Source organism: Haliotis rubra, unplaced genomic scaffold (assembly GCF_003918875.1).
Source record: "Haliotis rubra isolate DU_JTF1 unplaced genomic scaffold, ASM391887v1 Scf310, whole genome shotgun sequence".
NCBI lineage: Eukaryota > Metazoa > Mollusca > Gastropoda > Lepetellida > Haliotidae > Haliotis > Haliotis rubra.
In genome coordinates this window covers 522863-543233 of record NW_025766981.1, presented here as the reverse complement: position 1 = coordinate 543233, position 20371 = coordinate 522863, and the positions used below count along the sequence as shown (strand labels likewise).

Genomic DNA, 20371 nt, shown 5'->3' with positions numbered 1-20371 from the left:
ACAAATCAATGATCAAATCAAAGGGTCCCTTTAACGACTAAAGCTATGGGGTGCTAGGGGCACACTTACTACAGGTCCCACAGGTCGATCAATGTGGAAAATTGTACTTTCGAACCACATTTCCGTGTGGAAAATATTTTCGAGTTGCTGTACATTGCGAGCAAAAGGTTTCTTGATGTTAGGGTCAACGGGTTTTGGATTGACAGGGATGCAAACTTATACAATTTAGTTTGAGAGATATGTGCCAGATTTAGCTAAATACAACAGTACGCTTACAATAGCTGTCGCAATCTCGTTATGTTAATAAAGCAGATGCGTCATTCTGCAAAACTACCTATTGGACCTGTGAAGATCCGGGTAAGAATTGGTCTTGAGTAACCCATGCTTATCGTAAGTGGTGACTAACGGGACTGGGTGGTCAGACTCGTTGACTTTGTTGACACATCCTGTCCCAATTGCGTAGATCGATGCTCGTGATGTTGATCACTGGATTATCTGGTCCCGACTCGGTTATTTACAGGGGGCGGTGGGGTAGTCTAGTGGTTAAAGCGTTGGCTCGTCACGCCGAAGACCCGGGTTCGAATCCCCACATGGGTACAATGTGTGAAGCCCATTTCTGGTGTCCCCCGCCGTGATGTTGCTGGAATTGCTAAAAGCGGCGTAAAACCAAACTCAGTCAGTATTTACAGACCGCGCCATATAGTTTGAATATTGCAGCTTTAAACAACAAACAAGCAAACGATATCTATAGTCGACGAAGCGTTATGATGATAACTAGTGCTTCGTCACACCATACATTGTAAGTGTCTGCAATCTTAACTTCCGATACATATGCCCTATGTATACAAAGTCTAAATGTGCAAGTGAGTTAAGGTGAGGTGAAATTGGGTTTTAAGTCGTGCTTGAGAATATTTCGCTCATATGACGACGTGCATGTGCGGCTGCTTGTACTAGCCCGGACTTAAGCTGCTTTTATAGTGCTAGCCCACTGAGATACCATGCCGCAGTGAAGCATGAATACCCCACTCAGACATATTATACTGACTCCGAGCCGACCATTTATTTATTTGTTGTACCCATTAATGCCGAGGGACCAACAAGTACCATATTTTAACGTCTTTTGGTATGACGCGGTCGGGGATCGAACCGGCGACCTTCCGCTCTCCGGGCGGACGCTCTAACCACTACACCACGGAGGCGGTCCTAAATGTACAAGTACACATGTAAGTTAAATATACTAAACATAAAGTAAATCATGCATATTTTCACTTATATAATATTCATTTGTTCTGACAAGCTGTTGAGGACTTGTAATTAACGTTTTATTGTATTGTAAAACATGATTCTGTAAATTGATACTATACAAATGCATCGACAGTGAAAATATCGGACAGAATGAATCGAAAACATGTCAAAGTTTGGTGAGTGAGTGTTGTTTGAATAAAGACGGCTTCTGTTATCTATGCCAGGAGTTGATAACATGCGCAACGAGTTATGGCATCACTCGGTTGGGTAGCTTAGTGGGTGAAGTGTTCGCTCGTCACACCGAAGACCCGGGTTCGATTCCCCACAGGGGTTCAATGTATGAAGCCCATTTCTGGTGTCCCTATTGCTGGGATATTGTTAAAAGCGGCATAAAACTAAACCCAACCATTCGCTTCAATTGTGGGTCTATGGAGTCCTATGGCCTATGGATCACGGAATACCCAAGGAGTATTTGCACACAGAACAGTCAGTCATCGTAATAAGATGGAAAACTGTTGTACTCAAGCATGTGACAGTTGGATTCAGCAGAAATAGCTAAGAGTGAGTGAGTTTAGTTTTAAGCCGTACTCAACAATATTCCAACTATATGGCGGCGGTCTGTAAATAATCGAGTCTGTACCAGACAATCCAGTGATCAACAGCATGACCATCGATCTGCGCAATTGGGAACCGATGACATGTGTCAGCTAAGTCAGCGAGCCTGACCGCCTGATCTCGTTAGTTGCCTCTTACGACAAGCATGGGTTACCGAAGATCAATATTCTAACCCGGACCTTCACGGGTCAGAAATAGTTAAGAGGACTTTCAGGTACATGAACATGTTTTGCCCGGACTTATGGATGAGATATACAAATGCGTCCACTTAACTTACTTACTTAAAATGATGTGAGCAATGTTCAGTATTGCCTTTATAACAGTTTTAATAGCTTATCCAAAATCCTTTAATCCAAAATGGAAAGTGAAGGCCAGAAAAATAGAGTGAGTGAGTGAGTTTTACGCCGCACTCAGCAATAATCCAGCTATATGGCGGCGTACTGTAAATAATCGAGTCTGGACCAGACAATCCAGTGATCAACAGTGTGAGCATCGATCTGCGCAATTGGGAACCGATGACATGTGTCAACGAAGACAGCGAGCCTAACCGCCCGATCCCGTTAGTCGCCTCTTACGACAAGTATGGGTTACTGAAGATTCATTCAGTCGTAGATGGCGTAGTCGACACTATCGGTACGAATACGGCCCAATTGTTACAGTATTTCACTATTGTGAACAACATCTATATAGTTATCAGTAGCTGGCATTCATACAGTGGGTCAAGGTTTGATATCCCTGTCACCAGTCTACTGATAATAGTGTCATTTACTAGTACGTTGCTTGTAAACATGGAGAAAACACCTCTCCTTGAGAAGGCGGCGCCCGGCTCCAGGGTAAATGTTAAGAGGTTGCTTGTTAACAACGTAATTGTGTGCCTATTGGCAACGGGTACACACATTTACATGCCCGTGATGAGCCAATACATCTACCATCGTGCTGCAGACTCCGTATTCGGAAATGACACTCGCATCAAGAACTTCACCGTGCTGGCTCCCTGCTTCCAGAACACTTCAGATGAGGGATACCATCTTCAGGAGAAGGCTCAGAAGCTCGCCTCTACCAAATTATGGCAGTATTCCAGTGCATCCGCTGGTTTCGCAGTCTTCAGCAACATCATCATTGGATCTTACTCCGACATCATTGGAAGAAAATTTCTATTCCTTTGTCCAATGGCTGGTCATTTATTGCGGAACGCAATGACTGCAGTGATAATTTATTGGCGCCTGGATTTAAATTATTTTTTCCTCGCTACAGGTATGGATGGTTTGCTTGGCGGGGGCTGGGGCTTTATGTTAGCTACCATGGCCTACACGGCAGACCACACGCCTCCCGAACAGAGCAGGAGTTTGAACATCGTCATCCTGGAATGTGTAATAGGTCTGTCAGAATCATTAGCGTCTACAGCCACAGGCTACTTCATTCAAAACACTGGGTTCTTCTATCCATCTCTAACATCCGCAGCAGTGACGCTTTTGGATATGGTCCTTGTGATATTCTTTTTAGAAAGTCCTAAACATGAGGATTCTGATGGCAAGGAGAACAGTAAATCCTTACTGCAAGGCCTACGTAATATTACTGACATATACTTTGGTGGGACTGTTTTGAAACGGGCTATCTTCTGGCTTGGACTCTTTGCGTTCTTCTTCGCGTCTCTGTGTGATTCAGGAGGATCTAACATAGACACGCTGTTCTTCATGAACTTGCCTTTCTGTTGGAGCCCCGAAAAGATGGGTGTGTACGACACGATAAGCACAGTGGTAAGGAAGACTTTTGGTGTGGCGATTGTCCGGGTCTTACAATGTTGTTCCTCTGACGCTGTCATGGGGATCTTAGGTTCCTTGTCAAACGCTGGGGGAGAAATGTTGTTTGCCTTCGCATCGACAGAGTGGATGCTCTACCTTGGATGTAAGTAACTCAGTAATGTGTAGAGTCGTGGTTTTCATTATATGTTAGGCAGCCTTGTTCATGGTGTGGCTCCCCACAGCTGGTTAAAGAGTTACGTCCCCTTGTTCACAGAGAAGAGGCGTTTATTGTGTCGTTGTGTTAAGTTTGTTGTGGACACGTGTACATGGTTGTGCGGCACATGTGAGTGCGTTTGAGTGAGTGAGTAAGTGAGTGTGTGTGTGTGTGTGTGTGTGTGTGTGTATGTGTTTATTATAAGAATAGTCCTATAAAAGTATTAACAAATCTGTTTGATCACATATACGAACACTAAAATGCTCTTTTTGTAGTAGAAGTATTAGGGTCGGTGGGGTAGACCAGTGTTTAAAGTGTTCGCTCGTCACGCAGAAGACAGGGTTCGGTTCTCATATGGGTACAATGTGTGAAGCCCATTTCTGGTGTCCCCCGCCGTGATATTCCTGGAATATTGCTAAAGGCGGTGTAAAACTAAACTCACTCACTCACTCACTATTAGAAGTATTTAGACATATTCATAACCTTATAACAGGAATCAGAATAATGTGATGTGGAACTTAAGTTCGACATTGTCTATATCATTCCAATTGGGAGACTAGTAAAAGAAAGATATACGATATGGTGCAATGAATAACATAAGATTGATGGGGTAGTCTAGTGGTTAAACCTTTCGCTTGTTACGCCAAAGACCTGGATTCGTTTAACCAAATGGGTACAATGTGTGAAGCCCATTTCAGTTGTACCCTGCCGTGATATTGCTGGAACATTGCTAAAAGCGGCGTAACGCCATACCCACTCACTCATAAATAACACAATGATAATTTGAACGCCAACAGTTTGTCTCGCAAGTGAAGGCGTACAGAAGATGCGAGACCATTCAACCTCAAACTAACTGTCGGGTAGCCTAGTGGTTAAAGCGTTCGCTCGTGAAAATCTGGGTTCGATTCACCACGTGGGTACAATGTGTGAATCCCATTTCTGGTATCCCCCACCGTGATATTGATGGAATATTGCTTAAAGCCAAACCAATCGGTAGTTGTTTTTCCCATAAGGTTATTCATGTGTCGATAGCCACAGAAGGTGTAATAACCGATTACCCACACATGCTCAGCGTAATATCGTATGTCTGAAGAATCTGTATTATGTTAGAGGAGTAAAACTATTATGTGTTCATAGTTTGGTTTTGCAATCACTGAAGAACTATGGGTTACAGTTCGGTTTTGCTATCACTGCAAAACTACTATTCAAAGTTTGGTTTTGCTTTCATTCCATATCTATCATGCCTTACAGTTCCTGGTGTTGCTATCATCGGTTTTCTTCCAACACCAATGGCCAGGAGTGTTTTGTCCAAGCAAGTTCCATCAAATAGACAAGGTATGTTTCAAGACAAGGTATTCTGTTTTGGCTTTGTTTTGGGAGGGATCGTGGGTTATTCCTTGTATATTTGTTTCATCTGGGACGATGTTTCTGTTGGTGGTCTGAGCTCCCCGATTTTGATTATACTCTCGGTAGCATCGATCAAATGTGATATCAACTGTGAAAAAGGCAGCTTTTCAGTACAATTGTACAGTTTTTCGCCCAATGAACTCGGATAATCGAGACCTGCTATTCCCCGATGTTTCGCAAGAGCAATTATTCACCTATATGACGGAGGATTGCAATTAATCAAGTTTGCATCCGACAATCCAGTAATGGATAAAATGTAATAACGAGACACATATTCCCGTCTGTATATCCACTGGACTATTCTGAACGAGTGTATAATTGCCAGGTGCAATATTCGCGAGTCTGGCAGTGGTGCAGGCGTTGTGCTCCGTGGCAGCAGCTGTTGTCTACAACAACATCTACCAGATGACTGTCATCTACTGGCGAGGCGCGGTGTATGTGTCATATGCTGTAACCAATGGCATCACAGCGATCATTTTCATGTGAGTAAGGGATCAGTTCCAAAAGTACGATGTCGGATAAAATCTTAATTCCTTAAGTTTAAATTTGTGTACCTGCTCTCTCTGTCTTTCTCTGTCCCTCTGTCTGTCTCTCTCTGTCTTTCTGCCTGTCTCTGTCTTTTCTGTCTGTCTGTATCTCTTTCTGTCTCTCTCTCTCTCTCTCTCTCTCTCTCTCTCTATCTTTGTGTCTGTGTGCATGTGTATATATCTTTTTTTATTTGTTTTGTTTGTTTTGTTTTTGTTTGTTTTTTGTTTGTTTGTTGTTGTATTTTTTTTTGGGGGGGAGAGAGTGTGATTCAACATTTTCAGAATAAATATTTTGCATAGAGGTTGGTACTATTTCTGAAACCTTTAGGAATTCTTAAGTTTGACTTACATTGTACTTTTGAACTGTCCCTAAACATATAGGTTTTGTTTGTTCTACTAATCCAAGTAAAGGTACATTCGTGGATATCATAAAATTGTTTTGTGAAACCAAATTCCAGGATTCCGAATGCTAAATACGTATTTTTGTGGCCCAGATAATATACCTTGGTTTCTTTTGTCATGCTAACAGTTAACTAACTGATTGATCTGTGAAGCAAATTAGTTCATATCATTATTAGAATGATTGATTTTCGGTTGTCAGCAAAACAATATAACCTGTCACCTTTGACTGTAGGAATGTTTACAGTATATCACTGAAACTAAACAACCAACTTTTGAACAACTCGCTACTTATGTCTATATTGATAAGACGCTAACTCACCTTGTACGATCATAGAGTGTATTATTGTAATGTTTCAGAGTGATGGCGATCCTCATACGGAAACAACGGGAATCAAAAACAGTACAAATCCATGTGAACTAGAGTGGCGTTTTCCTTTGGCTGAGTGTATAAACCCAAGAAGAAATGTCAAAATGCATTGACTTGGCGCTGTCGCTCACGTTATGTGGCCAACAGTTATAAACATCGAGATAGACTGAGATTGAGAAACATTTTATCTACATACAGCAACATTTACATATTGACAACAAAGCTGCAACTCTGAGCCTCTGAAAATGTACCAGATACATCAAATTATTGAAATAACAGCTTGATTTCATTTCAGCCTTAACCATTGTAATGATAACAAAATAGTTGAGCATTTGAGAATTCAATACTTTTGTATTAAATGTTGCTGTAACGAGAAACCTGGTTCCATGATATGCATAACAATTAAGAAACAGACCATATACGATATAGTGCAAACGCATAGATGAATGGCAGAAGAACATAAACATACGATTTATTTTGAACACACTATAATTAAACATAAAAATACATGCACCAATACATAAAACATGATACACATGTAAAGCTACATAAGTAATATCACACTCACACACACACACAGACACACACTCTCTCTCTCTCTCTCACACACACACACACACGCGAGCGCGCGCGCACACACACGACATATGAGCATACATAGGCCCATATATAACATTACACCCATTATACTCATACATACATGTATAGATACGGACATAAACACACACATACATACACAAAGAATCACAAACAAACAAACAAACAAAACATACATGTGTTTATTCTAAGATATATTTTTGAACGCAGCTAAAACGAGATCAGGGTGAAATTATTTGCATACAAAAACAAATTTTGTGCGAATGTATGGTAACAATTCAGTATCAATGCCATCATCCTTAAACTATACAGTTACCAGTTTTGTTGAAATGCAAATATGTTTAAGGAAGGACAAACACATCTTTGGTCTCACGTGACACGTTTATAGATTGTATGACTATTAACAAATACCATAGAAACGTTTGGATACTTTCATCACTACTACATTCATCTTTTACACCATTACATGAGTAACAAACAAAAAAGACAAAAATCATTTTCTTAAAAGGTATAGTTTTTGATTTTCAAACATATGCTTTGCTTAGTTAAAGCATATTAATATCTTCAAGTGTGTGAGTGAGTTTAGTTTTACGCCACACTCAGCAATATTCCAGCTATATGGCGGCGGTCTGTAAATAATCGAGTCTGGACCAGACAATCCAGTGATCAACAGCATGAGCATCGATCTGCGCAATTGGTAACCGATGACATGTGTCAACCAAGTCAGCGAGCCTGACCACCCGATCCCGTTAGTCGCCTCTTACGACAAGAACGGGTTACTGAAGATCAATTCTAACCCGGATCTTCACGAGTGGTAAAAACCGTAAACTCGTGAGATGTTATCACGAATGTTACGTAATAAGGCCAACGTGATGTCCATGACATAAATAGCATACATTCATGTCCCATGCAAAGTTTATCTGCTCTGTATTCAAGATATTGAGGTGAAAATGTATGACAACAAGTGACATGCGGTAAAGTGCACCGATCTCATGTGATGTATATACAACCCGACCTTCAATGCATTGTTTGGAAATATCTTCTCAAGGCCTTGAACTCATTGTGACAAGCGCAATTTCAAGAATGGTAAAAGAAGAATAACTTGACAGAATTTACAGGGGATTCTAAAGTTACCTTATTGTTCTCAAAGCCTAAGAAATGTAGTTTTTTCTCTCCATATGTTGCATTAAATAAGTTTATCAGGATTTGTTAAAAAACAAGATTATCCATCGACCAGTATGTGGAGATGTAACTGCCAACGATTATCGTGACATTCGACGCCACATTCTGTATAGGAAACTTCAGGAATATGTGCATGTCATAGTGAGTCACCTTTAGCAACATTCCAGCAATATCACGGCGGGGCACACCAGAAATAGGCTTCACACACTGTACCCATATGGGGAATCGAACCTGGGTCTTCAGCGTGACGAGCGAACGCTTTCACCACAAGGTTACCACACCGCCCCTGTGCATGTCATAAGTTAATGAAATGATGTTCATCAAGACAAGGTATATAAAGATTGTTTGTTTGTTTGTTGTTTAACGCCGCTCTCAGCAATATACCAGCAATATACCAGCTATATATGGCGGCGGCCGGTAAATAATCGATTAAGAACCAGACAACCCATTGATCAACAACATGAGTATCGACTTGCGCAACTGGGATGCGATGATATGTGTCAACTAAGTCGATCCCGTTGAGACATATCATCGCCTCTTACGACAAGTGTATGTTGCGGAAGACCAATTCCAAACCGGACCATTCGGGTTATACAACACCAAATCAGATTCCGTAGTTTCAGAGGCGCTTTTCCGTAGTTTAAGAAGCAGGCAGAATCATCTGACAGCTGCGATTGGATATTTTTGTGTGAGATTTTTGTTTAAAAAATATTTTCTTCTGTTAAATGTACATCCATCCAGGAATGAAAACTGACCATATTTTCCAATATATAGTGCTGTCTTTTTAAGCACAATGTTGAATGTGTGCACAGATATTTTCAAGTGGGTGACATTTGGTGTGGAACTGGGGTTGGTGTTTTCAGCTCGGAAAAGGAATTGGTTAACCAAACCTCATTGCGGCTATAAGGCCATACTGAGCATATATATACATTTAATGGCTGTCAACGACCAGGTTATTTTAAGACAATATAACGTTGTTATGGAAGTCTATGGGAAAACATTTTAGTTTTGTGTAACCTTCAGTGTACTTGTAACGGCCACAGGTTGTCGAGGTATTCATGGCCATGCACCCAAGCCGTGCAGGAATCAGGTACATGTAATCGTAACCTTCACACCACATGTAGGGGCTATCTATTCTTTATCTCACAAATATTTCAGTCATGCAGCGAGTACGGTTAGGTACTTTAACATTTGTTACTTTTCATGGGAAGCAAAGGGAACATATTTGTCATTTACATATTCCATGTACAAAACCTATTTCATTTTGTCCATGTGGTCATGAGTGTGTATAAAAATATTTCCTTGAGAACATCTGTATTAAATTACTAGACTCACATATCCACCAGTCTGTACAGTCCACAGACGCTCGAAGATTATTTTTCCACCAGGAAATGATATCTAACTTCAAATAAATGAATGAATGAATGAATGCATGAATGAATGAATGAATGAATGCAAATGAATCCTGATTAGGTGATTAACACAGAAAAACAACTTCTCTAAGTTTACCACGAGGCATAACTGAAAGGTACGTTTCAAGTGATTGGTTATTAGAGTAGACGTGGCTTGTGTTTTCTTTCAGTGTCACCAAGTTCTGTGTACAGTAATTTTATTCTACCATCTGTTTCCAGTTACACCTCTTATACAGAGCAAGGGGCGGTGGGGTAGTGTGGTTTTTGGCTCGTCACGCCGAAGACCTGGGTTCAATTCCCACATGGGTACAATGTGTGAAGCCCATATCTGGTGTCCCCCGCCGTGATGTTGCTGGAATATTGCTAAAAGCGGCGTAAAATCAAACTCAGTCAGTCAGTCTTATACGGCAAAAAAACTTATTGAAACTAGTTCTTAACAAACAAATAAACGACAGAATGTAGTAAAAGTCTTTTATGACGTACAATGTATGAGCATACACTACAAAATAATAGTAGAATACTGGCTGGAAATGTTATAAATCACAACCGAATGAACGAAAGGTCAACACAATTACAATATCACAGAATATGCCCTGTAATGTTATGCCTCATTAATTATTTTGTATATTTGACTAAAGACATAGTGGTATAAAAATTCTTGTTCGATGCAGCAGCTCACTATAAAAGTGAAATTTGTTTTACGTCGTTGTACAGTACTTGAGCTGTACTTCACGTCAGTGGACAAGTGATGGAGATGAAAATTGTGCTCCTATTTCTTCAAAGGAAAAGTTGAATTACAATAAATATTGCACGTGCAACAAATTCACTGTCAAATATACATATTGCACATCCGTGAAGATTCGGGTTTGAATTGATCTTCAGTAACCCATGCTTGTCGTAAAGACGACTAACGGGATCGGGTGGTCAGGCTCGCTGACTTGGTTGACACATGTCATCGTATCCCAATTGCGTAGAACGATACTCATGCTGTTGGTCACTGTATTGTCTGGTCCAGACACGATTATCTACAGACCGCCGCCATATAGCTGGGATATTGCTGAGTGCGGCGTTAAACAACAAACCAACCGATCAACATATTGCACATAGTTAAATTAGATGAAAAAGTGGTGATGTTGTATTACTCCAAGAAGAGGTCATGACTTTGACGTCTGTATGTGTCGAGATTCTTGAAGTCTCTGTTCCTTCCTGAATAGCGGAATGAATATTCTGAAAGAAGACAGGGCGATATGAATTAAATGCTACAGAAATACTAAATGGACATATTGACTAAACAATTACATGTACAGTTATCCGCTGTAGCTCATTGTTCATAGAAACATAAAACGTCAGTTGAATAGAACATCCTCAGAAACCGATATCCATGTGGTGTAAAGGACATGAAAACAGAGAAGAGCTGAGAACTTCAATTAAATGGATCACTGAAACTCGGTGATGGCATTGAAAATAGCCATCTGTCCTGTCCAACCGGTAGCACAATCCTTTCATGGCCAATAGTCATGTTGTCCTCTTTTACCATACACAGCAATATTCCAGCTGGGTCTGCTAGATATCTTGATATTGTATGACTACATATAATTTCGACCCATTCGCTACCACTGTTTTTGTTTGGAGGGCGACATCACTATATCTTATCATTGATTTTGACTTCGCACATACAGTGGAACCTGTCTACTACGGACTGGCCTGGGACCGCTTAATTTGTCCGGATTATAAAGCAGTCCGGATTAGCCAACTTGTAATTTCTTTTGCAAAACAGTTTCATTTCATTGGGAGTGTATGTTTGGAGTCATGTTTCAGCAGTACGAACGTTTCACTATCCGAACGTTTTTTTACAGAAACCGAAGTGTTCGTATTAACGAGGCCTGACTGTAATTCGATTCTGACTCAAACCGCTGCTATTGTAGCCAGTGGGTATATATCATACAAGATTGGGATTATTATACACAGAATAATCAAACATGTCACAATGTGATTATTAGGTGTGTAAAGATGCAGTAGGAACAAACAGCAATCATCAAAAATGGAGCCTTAAAATAGCATCTGTCGAGTGATCAAATGAGTGAGAACTAAACTATGGTTTTACGCCGATTTCACGGCAGGGAACACAGAAATGGGTTTCACACATTGTACCCATTAATAAGCTCTCCCACTGCCCCGTAAAAACATCATGGAATCGATATTCCAACTAACTTTACCGAAATCTCCATGTGTTTTCGGCAGTGGAGACCATACAGACGACAATGTATCAATTCTTTGTTTGACCAAGCAAGCATGACACTGTATTGACGGACAAACTATTAGTTTTAGCTACCTTTAAACCGATCTTAATATAAACCACGTTATACTCACAGGTACAGCACCAAGGCTGCCAGATGCATGGCCCCCATGGCAATGAACACGGCACCCCTCCAGTACGTCACTGTCCCTTGGTAGATGCTATTGAAGAGCGGAGTCCCGAATGTACTGCACGCAGCCTCCACGAGAGCCAGACTTGCAAACAGTGCCCCTAGTAATGGACAACGGATGATCAGAATATAAATATACAACCAGTATTAAAATTTGTGTCATAGTTTAATAATACTATAAGTTTGAATATTATAGTCCTCATATTACAAACAATATAACTGTTTTCTATATTAACATTTATGTTAAAGCTGAAACATACACACTATTGCTCAGACATATTGCTTCATGAACTGTGTATTCAGGGGAACTTAGTACATGCTTGTATAGTTTTTACTAAAAATCGTGAATGATTTATTTGCCTATGTATGATCGGCCAAACTTCCCCAAGCAGGCGAGGCGGTGGGACAACCTAGCGCATAAAGCGTTCACTTTTCCCCACATGGGTGCAAAGTGTGAAGCCTATTTCTGTCCCCCGCTGTGATATTGCTGGAACATTGCTTATAGTGATAAACCAACCCGCTCACTCTCTCACTTCACATTGAGCTTGTTGGGGATAAACCATACCTGTTCCAAATGTAATGTTTTAAGATTACACCTTCTCAGTAAAGTACAGATTTCCCACCCATAGATTAGACACCACACACTCAACATGAGGCGCCTAGTCCCAAAACGCCAGTGATCTAACCCACTCAGCCAGCGACAACATGGAAGTACAGCTGGACTCTAGATGAACTTTGTATCAATCTGACAAATTTTGGCGCAGCTCCAAAGGCCGAAAGCTATGTATACAGAATGCCTTTTAGAAAGTGGTCATAAGTAACTAATTTCGGATTACTCTTTCTCAGTAATGTGAGTGAGTGATTGAGTTTAGTTTTACGCCTTGGACCAAGGCTACTGTCCGCTAGTCTAGACTTGCCTCTTTAAAGGATAGAATTACTGATCAACCATTGGCTTAGCATTCATTACAGCCTTGGAGCAAGGCCCGCTCAAAGGTCAAGCGGGTCAAGCCACTCATACAGTCAACACAAGGCCTTGGGCTCTAAACATGTGGCCAGTTCAGTCGTAGATACTTTTCAGTTTGAATGGATACAAACTTTGGAAACTGAACAACCTCCGCTCTGTTAATTTAAGGTAAGGTGATGCTATGTTGTTTGTCTTTTCCTTGAACATTTATTGTAAATATGTAGTTTGGAGTGACAGTAGTCTGTCTCACAGTCCCTGAACTACAATCTTTTCCCTTCCACCCAGCCCTCCATGCAATGCTAAAGCCCCAAATAAAGCAAGTCTAGAATCTCCCCCAACTCTCTAGGGCTCCTTTTCAAATTAAATGGGATTATTTGTTACTGTCAATATTATATATACTCTCCCAAAAAAGAAACGCATCATGAAAATACTAGCAATTTAAAATAGCAATGAATTAAAACGTGATTCATTTTACCAAAGGTTTTGCTCTGTTTATGAGTCCTATGGTGTTCGCTATATTTCATTGACTTATAAAGCCTACAAGATGTTTCAAAATAAACATAAAAATACAGTTGAAATTCCTATATGCGTTTCTTTTTTGGGAGAGTATATATTCAGGGACTAAGCGTTAGTCTAGGGTGAGAGGATCGGAATCCTTCTCCAGAGTCGTACTCATGTCTTCAAAGATGGCTTTTGATATTATCCCCTGGTTTCTGCTTGTATTTGCATAATCAGTAATCAGGAGTAATCAGTTCTACTAAGTGAATCTCTCAAACTCTCAGTCAGTGTCACGCATGGAGAGGCAACAACACCCAAACGCAACCCTCTTTCCCTTCCTTCATCCAAACTACGTGTTGTAAAAAAAGTTAAATTGTCCAAAATGTTTTTCTACGTTTTAAGATATATGCTAGCTAGTTGTAACTATTTCTGTGATAGTCTCTTTGTTTTACAGAGTTTATTTTGAAACTTATCAAACTTTCAGGAAACACCTAAAAACATAATTGTTCAGGCAGGCATATCCCTCACTAGCCTGCTAGACTGTAACAGCGCCGTTGGGCAGCAGATACGCTGGAAAACAGGCGCTATAGAAATTAATTATACAATTATCATTATCATTATTATTAAAAATTTTTTATTAATGCATAACTTTTTTAGTCTTGATATGGCTGAAATACTGTCGACGTGACTAAAAACATTCACTCACTGCAATATATGGTGCACCCTGAGGGACTGAAATTCACAATAACAGGATACAAATTCTAATGTCCCAAATATACAACGTTTCTACACAATCAACACACGACAGTCAGTTTTATCAAGTATTATGAAGAGAAGAAGGTCAAAATCACATTTCCTGTACACATGTCAAGATACAAATCAGATAGGATTTCAGTCAGTAATACAGGTACACTGGTGATGACTCTTTACTTTGACATGATAAGGTATCTATGTTGTCATATTATATAACATTATCAGTACATTCTTCATCGGCGTACCCTGTTTACTTTGAGGCGCCATCTTGGACATGATGCCCCGGATGATAGGAGTAGCGGCAAATCCGACAAGTCCGACAACAGGAACTGAAACGAAACGTGATTGTAGAGTATACATGTTAATACATAAACGTTGTAATGCAAAGGGGCGGTGGGGTAGCCTAGTGGTTAAAGCGTTCGCTCGTCACGCCGAAGACCCGGGGTCGATTCCCCACATGGGTACAATGTGTGAAGCCCATTTTTGGTGTTCCCCGCCGTGATATTGCTGGAATATTGCTAAAAGAGGCGTACAACTAAAACCTCACTCACTCACTAGTCCTTAGATGCATGTGGCGTAGATAATCTGACAGTGTATAACATATTTAGCATAACAATTAACAAGTCACGCGATGCTCCAGTCAGTTATAGCAGTCAAAGAGTATGCAGTAAATTATCGAGTCTAAAAAAGACAAAGCAGTGAGTGATATTATAAGCATCGGCCAACGCCTTCGGGGTAAAATGTCAGGCAGTGAATGCATAATCCTTTCCTGACACACATGTCATCGTATCCAAATTCATAGGTCGATGTTCATGCTGTTGATCAGAGGATTGTTTGGTCCAGACTTGCCTATTTACAGACCGCCGCTATACAGCTGGAATATTGCTGAGTGCAGCGTAACACAACAAACCAACCAAACCAAATTATAATGGTCCCCTCCCTTACATGTTGCATAACAACATCATCATCATCATCATCAACAACAAAAACAACAACAACATCAACAAACATAATGGATATTAGCGATGAGTTTTTAGTCCATCCGTGTAACCTTTGACTATTTCTCCGTTCAGTGGATCACTGTAGACTGTTTATCCCTGGGCCCCATTTCACAAAAAGATCTAAGGTCTACGATCTAAAAGATCTACGAGCTAAAGTGATCGTAACTCCCATACTTTAACACTTACGACAGTCGTAGCGCTACGATCGCTACGAAACTGGTCCCTGGGGATTACACACTCCAAACTGTCTGTTAGGTAAGCGTTAAGCTTATGAAAATTTCTAAATTATTCTAAACGATCCCCTCCAGCTGTGTTTGAACATCTAATATCAGAATACAAATCTTACCTCCTGCATACAGCATGAAGTCGTTTTTAGCAAATCCCCACATGAGGTCTCCCCCGATAGCTGACAGCGTCGCCACGACAGCAACAACTTCATCCGTCATACAGCACTGCAAGCCCTTCACTATAAACACCCCGACCAAGTTCTTCACCAAGTAGGTGACGGTGCCGAACAGACCCATCTTTTCCGGGCTCCAGCAGAACGGCAGGTTCATCTCAAACAGCGTGTCCAGATTGGACCCACTCGAGTTGTTGATGATGGAAAAGAGGAATATCAACAGCCCTAACCAGATGATACCTCTCTTTAATCGCGTCCCTTGGAAGACGTACACGCTTACAATGTTCCGTAAACCCTGTATGGGGGTAATACAGGACTGCTGTTGCCTTGGACAAGTCTCCTCCATGAACAGGACCACGACGAAGATTCCTAAGCCGATGACCAGAGCTGAGGTTAACGATGGATAGAAGTAGCCCGTGGCTTCGATGAAGTACCCCACTGCTAGAGATGTCAGAGCAGTGCTGACACCAGTGACAGACTCAATGACTGCCATCCAGAGAGATCGGGACTGTTGAGGGGGTGTATTGTCAGCCGTGTAGGCACACGACACCAGTGTGAAGGCCCATGAACCTCCACACAGACCATACAGACCCATCGCAAGGAAGAAGTAGTCGAGGTTTAGGTCCCAATGTATTATTACCACCGTAATAACGGTCCGTAACACATTCCCTGTCATAGATAGAACATAAAGGAACTTCCTGCCAAAGAAGTCAGAGTAGGTGCCTAGAAGTACGTTAGATAGGACAGCAATACCACTGGACGCTACAGTAAACATGGAAAGCTTCTCTGAGGACTGAATCTGTGCCCTCTCCTGAAGGATGTAGCCTTGGTCCGATGTGTTCTGGAAGCATGGGGCAAGAGTTGAGAAGTTCTTTGCTCTCGTGTCATTGCCGAACACCTGTAGGGAGATTCTGTGGTACACGTACTGAGACATGACAGGGGAAAAGATGGCGCTGGCTACCGTTAGGATGCAGACCACAACGTTTGCAAGGACCAGGTTGAAGAGACTGGATCGCCGTCCAATGACCTTCCCACAGCTGCTGAAAAATGAACCACAATCGTCACTTATTTTATTATGGCAAATTCTTCCAAGATGTAATTTGTTTAACGCCACACTCAGCAATATTCCAGCTACATGACGACGGTCTGTAAATACTGGAGTCTGGACCAGACAATTAAGTGATCAATATCATGAGCATCGATCTACACTATTGGGATACGATGACATATGTCAACCAAGTCACCCTACCCGTTGGTGACCTTTAGGACAAGCGTGGGTCACTGATGACCAATCCTAACCTGGACCTTCACAGGTGCAAATTCTTCAAAGGAGAGAGACGTTTTCAAGTCATTGTCATTTGTCTGTTATCTGGCCAGTATGCTACAAACATGAGTTATAGATGCACATCACTTGATATTATATATAACATAGATATCATGATTTTTTTACATGGCCCAATCGCTTTGGCCTCGGCCATGTACTGTCCCAGAATGGTGTATCTTGGTGTTGTCGGGATCCAGTGATTGTTTAATCGAACCCAAAAGTCGCAATAATTTCGACCCTCGTGCTGTCAGCACTTTAAAAACGTTGTCGTCTATTTCACTAAAGAGTTAAATATCAGACATTTCACGCCGTGAAGGTACAAAAGAACCGTTCAAATCGGTTTGAAAAGCCAATTTACACACTCGATACATTTAACGATTTATATTACAGGAACATTCGCATTAAAATATGTATCATGTTGCAGTAAGACCTCTTTAAATACTTCCCGATATAGTTGGGATGTTGCTGAGTGCGTCGTTAAACAACAAACTTCCTGAACATCTGTTTATATAGAAACAGCTGGACGATTGTGTCAATATTTGCAATTCTGAGATATTTGAATTTTTAGATCCATCATGAAGGACCGCTCCACAGATATGCCTCCATCATTTGAAAATTTTAGTGTTATGGATACCTTCCCTGAAGTGAAGATGACATATCTACCCTTACAAAAGTAGGGAAACTACATTTTTATTTACGATTGAAAACATTGGGATATATGTTGGAGTCAATCAATGTTGATATGATAATAACGAATGTTTTAAGAGTGCATAACCACTTGCCCTTCCTTATGGCCATAGTTTGTTTGTACAGTAATCGCTCTTGAGGGATGATTGGTATATGACGTGAAATTTGCATGTGCACGATTTTCATTTTCAAACAAAACAAAACCGACTAGAAACAAACTCTAACAACTGTGTGATGCAAGATGATTGTCAAAATTAATGGTCTACAATGATTTATCGACCTTCTTGAAAACCGTCAAAATCAAGAATGACACCCCATGCACGTGTATGGGGCTACTGTGTTGTGAACGTGCGTTCCATGCGTTAGGGATGGTGACAAAGGCAAATGGTGGTGTGTTCATAAGATATCTGTCTTTGAAAAGTTTGTTAACGCTTACACTTCCTATTCAGGTTACCGTGCTTTGTTTGAAGGGTATAATTATAATACCCTACTGTCTGTCAGTCTTTTGTGAAAGATTATCACAGAGGCTCAATTTTCCTCGGTATCGAGGAGAGTTACGTCCCTTTCATATGTCAGTCGATTCTTCCAATCAAAGATTCGCTTCGATTTTAACGGGTACCTTGGTCTTACAAGTGCTGGTGGGTGGAACAAAAGTGTTAAATGTCTACTTCATACACAACATCAACCTTTCCATCCCCATTGCAACATCGTTAAGTATGTGAACTCATTAAGGAGAGCGTGGGCCAATTACCAGTTGGTGGCGGTAGGAAGTGTGAGTTACATAACATGTAGATTGCCCGGGCAGAGAGAGCCCCGTGGCGTTAGACTGTCAGAATGCTGTTTACCAACCTTGGAGGTGAGATCTCGTTGGGCTGACTCGAGAGCAGGGGTGATTTCTCGCTATCCGACGCCATCTTAGATTGATCGCAGTAACGCGTTCAGTGAACTGGTGAAAGCCTTTCTATTCAGTGGTAGAAATGTGTTATCTAATCAAGTATAAAATATCCCGAACGGTCAATGTTAGAGATCAGACCCTAATGCAATGCCCCATTACACCAAAGAAATATATCTGCCAGTCATTGTCGGTCACATGACGGGTAGCAAGTCACACTAAGTGTTGTGTTCTAAACAAACATATCCTCGTGATCGCATGTGATCCCGTTATAAAACGCGATGCGTCAAGTGGTGTGACTCGATATAACGCGCCCGGCTGCGTGACTGTGATAAATGGAAACAAATACTTGTACGGTTGACCAAAATGTATAAGAAGGTATATATTATTAATTGCCCAAAGACCCCCACCCCACACCACACCACACCACACCACCCCACCCCACCCCGAAAAATAAGAATTAATAAAAAAAAATTATATACATAAAAAAACAAAACCAACAATGCTTTCGCCCATTTATGAGTGACTGTGTAACTTGACATTATATTATTTATTGCAAAAACGCCTCGTGACAAAATAAATACTAATAAAACAGAAACACAATGCTTTTCCTTCTTTGTGAAGAAGGCGTATTTACCTTCCAACTACACAAGGTTGTGATAGTGTATATTATAATTTAATATGCAACGATGCTCTCTTTGACTATTGTGAATATCTATACAAACATATTATTTACGCTGTTCTGGAATGCATAATGCTCACAAATGGTGACAGCTGTGTAACCATTAACGCAACATGACACAACACGCAAGTGGTTACTCACCCATACTGTCCATACATGTTCTAGCGCCAAAACAATTTTAACAGCATTAGTGAGTGAGTTTAGTTTTACGCCGTTTTTAGCAATATTCCAGCAATATCACGGTGGGGGTAGCCTATAGCTAGTGGTCAAAGCGTTCGCTCGTCACGCCGAAGACCCGGGTTCGATTCCCTACGTGGATACAATGTCTAAAGCCCATTTCTGGTGTTCCCCTGCCGTGATATTGCTGGAATATTGCTAAAAGCGGCGTAAAATTAAACTCACTCACTCACTGGTTGTGGACGCCGGTGAGAGTTGAACTTTATAAGAAGATACGGTTTACTGTTCGTACCTCGTGGTGTAATGCTATCTGTCCTAGATATGTCTGTATGTCACAATCTAGAACAATGGATTAGATTGTCATTGTATACACGTATCATAATGTAGGTGAATTCCTGGACAGGGCGCAGATAGGTAAGGATAGGTCTCCAACCCTGCTTGTCGTAATATCTGGAAACAAAGTTCTCCAGATGATTGAATCACATCTCAATGGTATCGTTGCTCATGCTATCAGTCACCGGTTTGTCTGACCCAACTGCAGCGTTAAACACTAACCACCTATTTACTGATAATATCAGAAACACCTATATTTACATCAACTATGGGACAAAAACTGGGAAATAAATGTTTGGAACTGGAAAATACCTTCGAGACAACCATACCTTCGACACATCAGTTAGAGTTCATGTGCTGTTTTACGCATATTTTAGCATATTCCAGCACTACCAAGGCGGGAGACACAAGAAATAGGCTTCACACATTGTACCCATGTGGGGAATCGAACGTTTTAACCGCTAGGCAACCCCACCGCTCCCAGTTCGACACATCAGGGGTTAAATAATGATAAATAAAGAACG

The 20371-nt window shown here is 40.9% G+C and overlaps 2 protein-coding genes across 3 annotated transcripts; one reads left to right on the top strand and one right to left on the bottom strand.

Moving 5' to 3' along the window:
- The first annotated feature begins 2771 nt into the window (after positions 1–2771).
- On the top strand, positions 2772–7646 carry LOC124283218 (proton-coupled folate transporter-like). Its single transcript, XM_046719248.1, has 4 exons — positions 2772–3765; positions 5068–5151; positions 5549–5705; positions 6510–7646. The coding sequence occupies exons 1-4, from the start codon at positions 2772–2774 to the stop codon at positions 6571–6573; spliced, it is 1299 nt and encodes a 432-aa protein (XP_046575204.1). The 3' UTR covers positions 6574–7646.
- Positions 7647–10685: 3039 nt separating this feature from the next.
- Positions 10686–18900, bottom strand: LOC124283177 (proton-coupled folate transporter-like). Of its 2 annotated transcripts, none has more exons than XM_046719203.1 (5): positions 18613–18900; positions 15699–16792; positions 14597–14680; positions 12081–12237; positions 10686–10937 (listed from the first exon to the last, which is right to left on the bottom strand). In XM_046719203.1, exons 1-5 carry the CDS (start codon positions 18675–18677, stop codon positions 10865–10867), a joined length of 1473 nt encoding a protein of 490 aa, XP_046575159.1. In that variant the 5' UTR covers positions 18678–18900; the 3' UTR covers positions 10686–10864. The 2 variants fall into 2 exon arrangements, with proteins under 2 accessions (XP_046575159.1, XP_046575160.1); XM_046719204.1 differs by having other exon boundaries at positions 15699–16789.
- Between the last annotated feature and the right edge of the window lie 1471 nt (positions 18901–20371).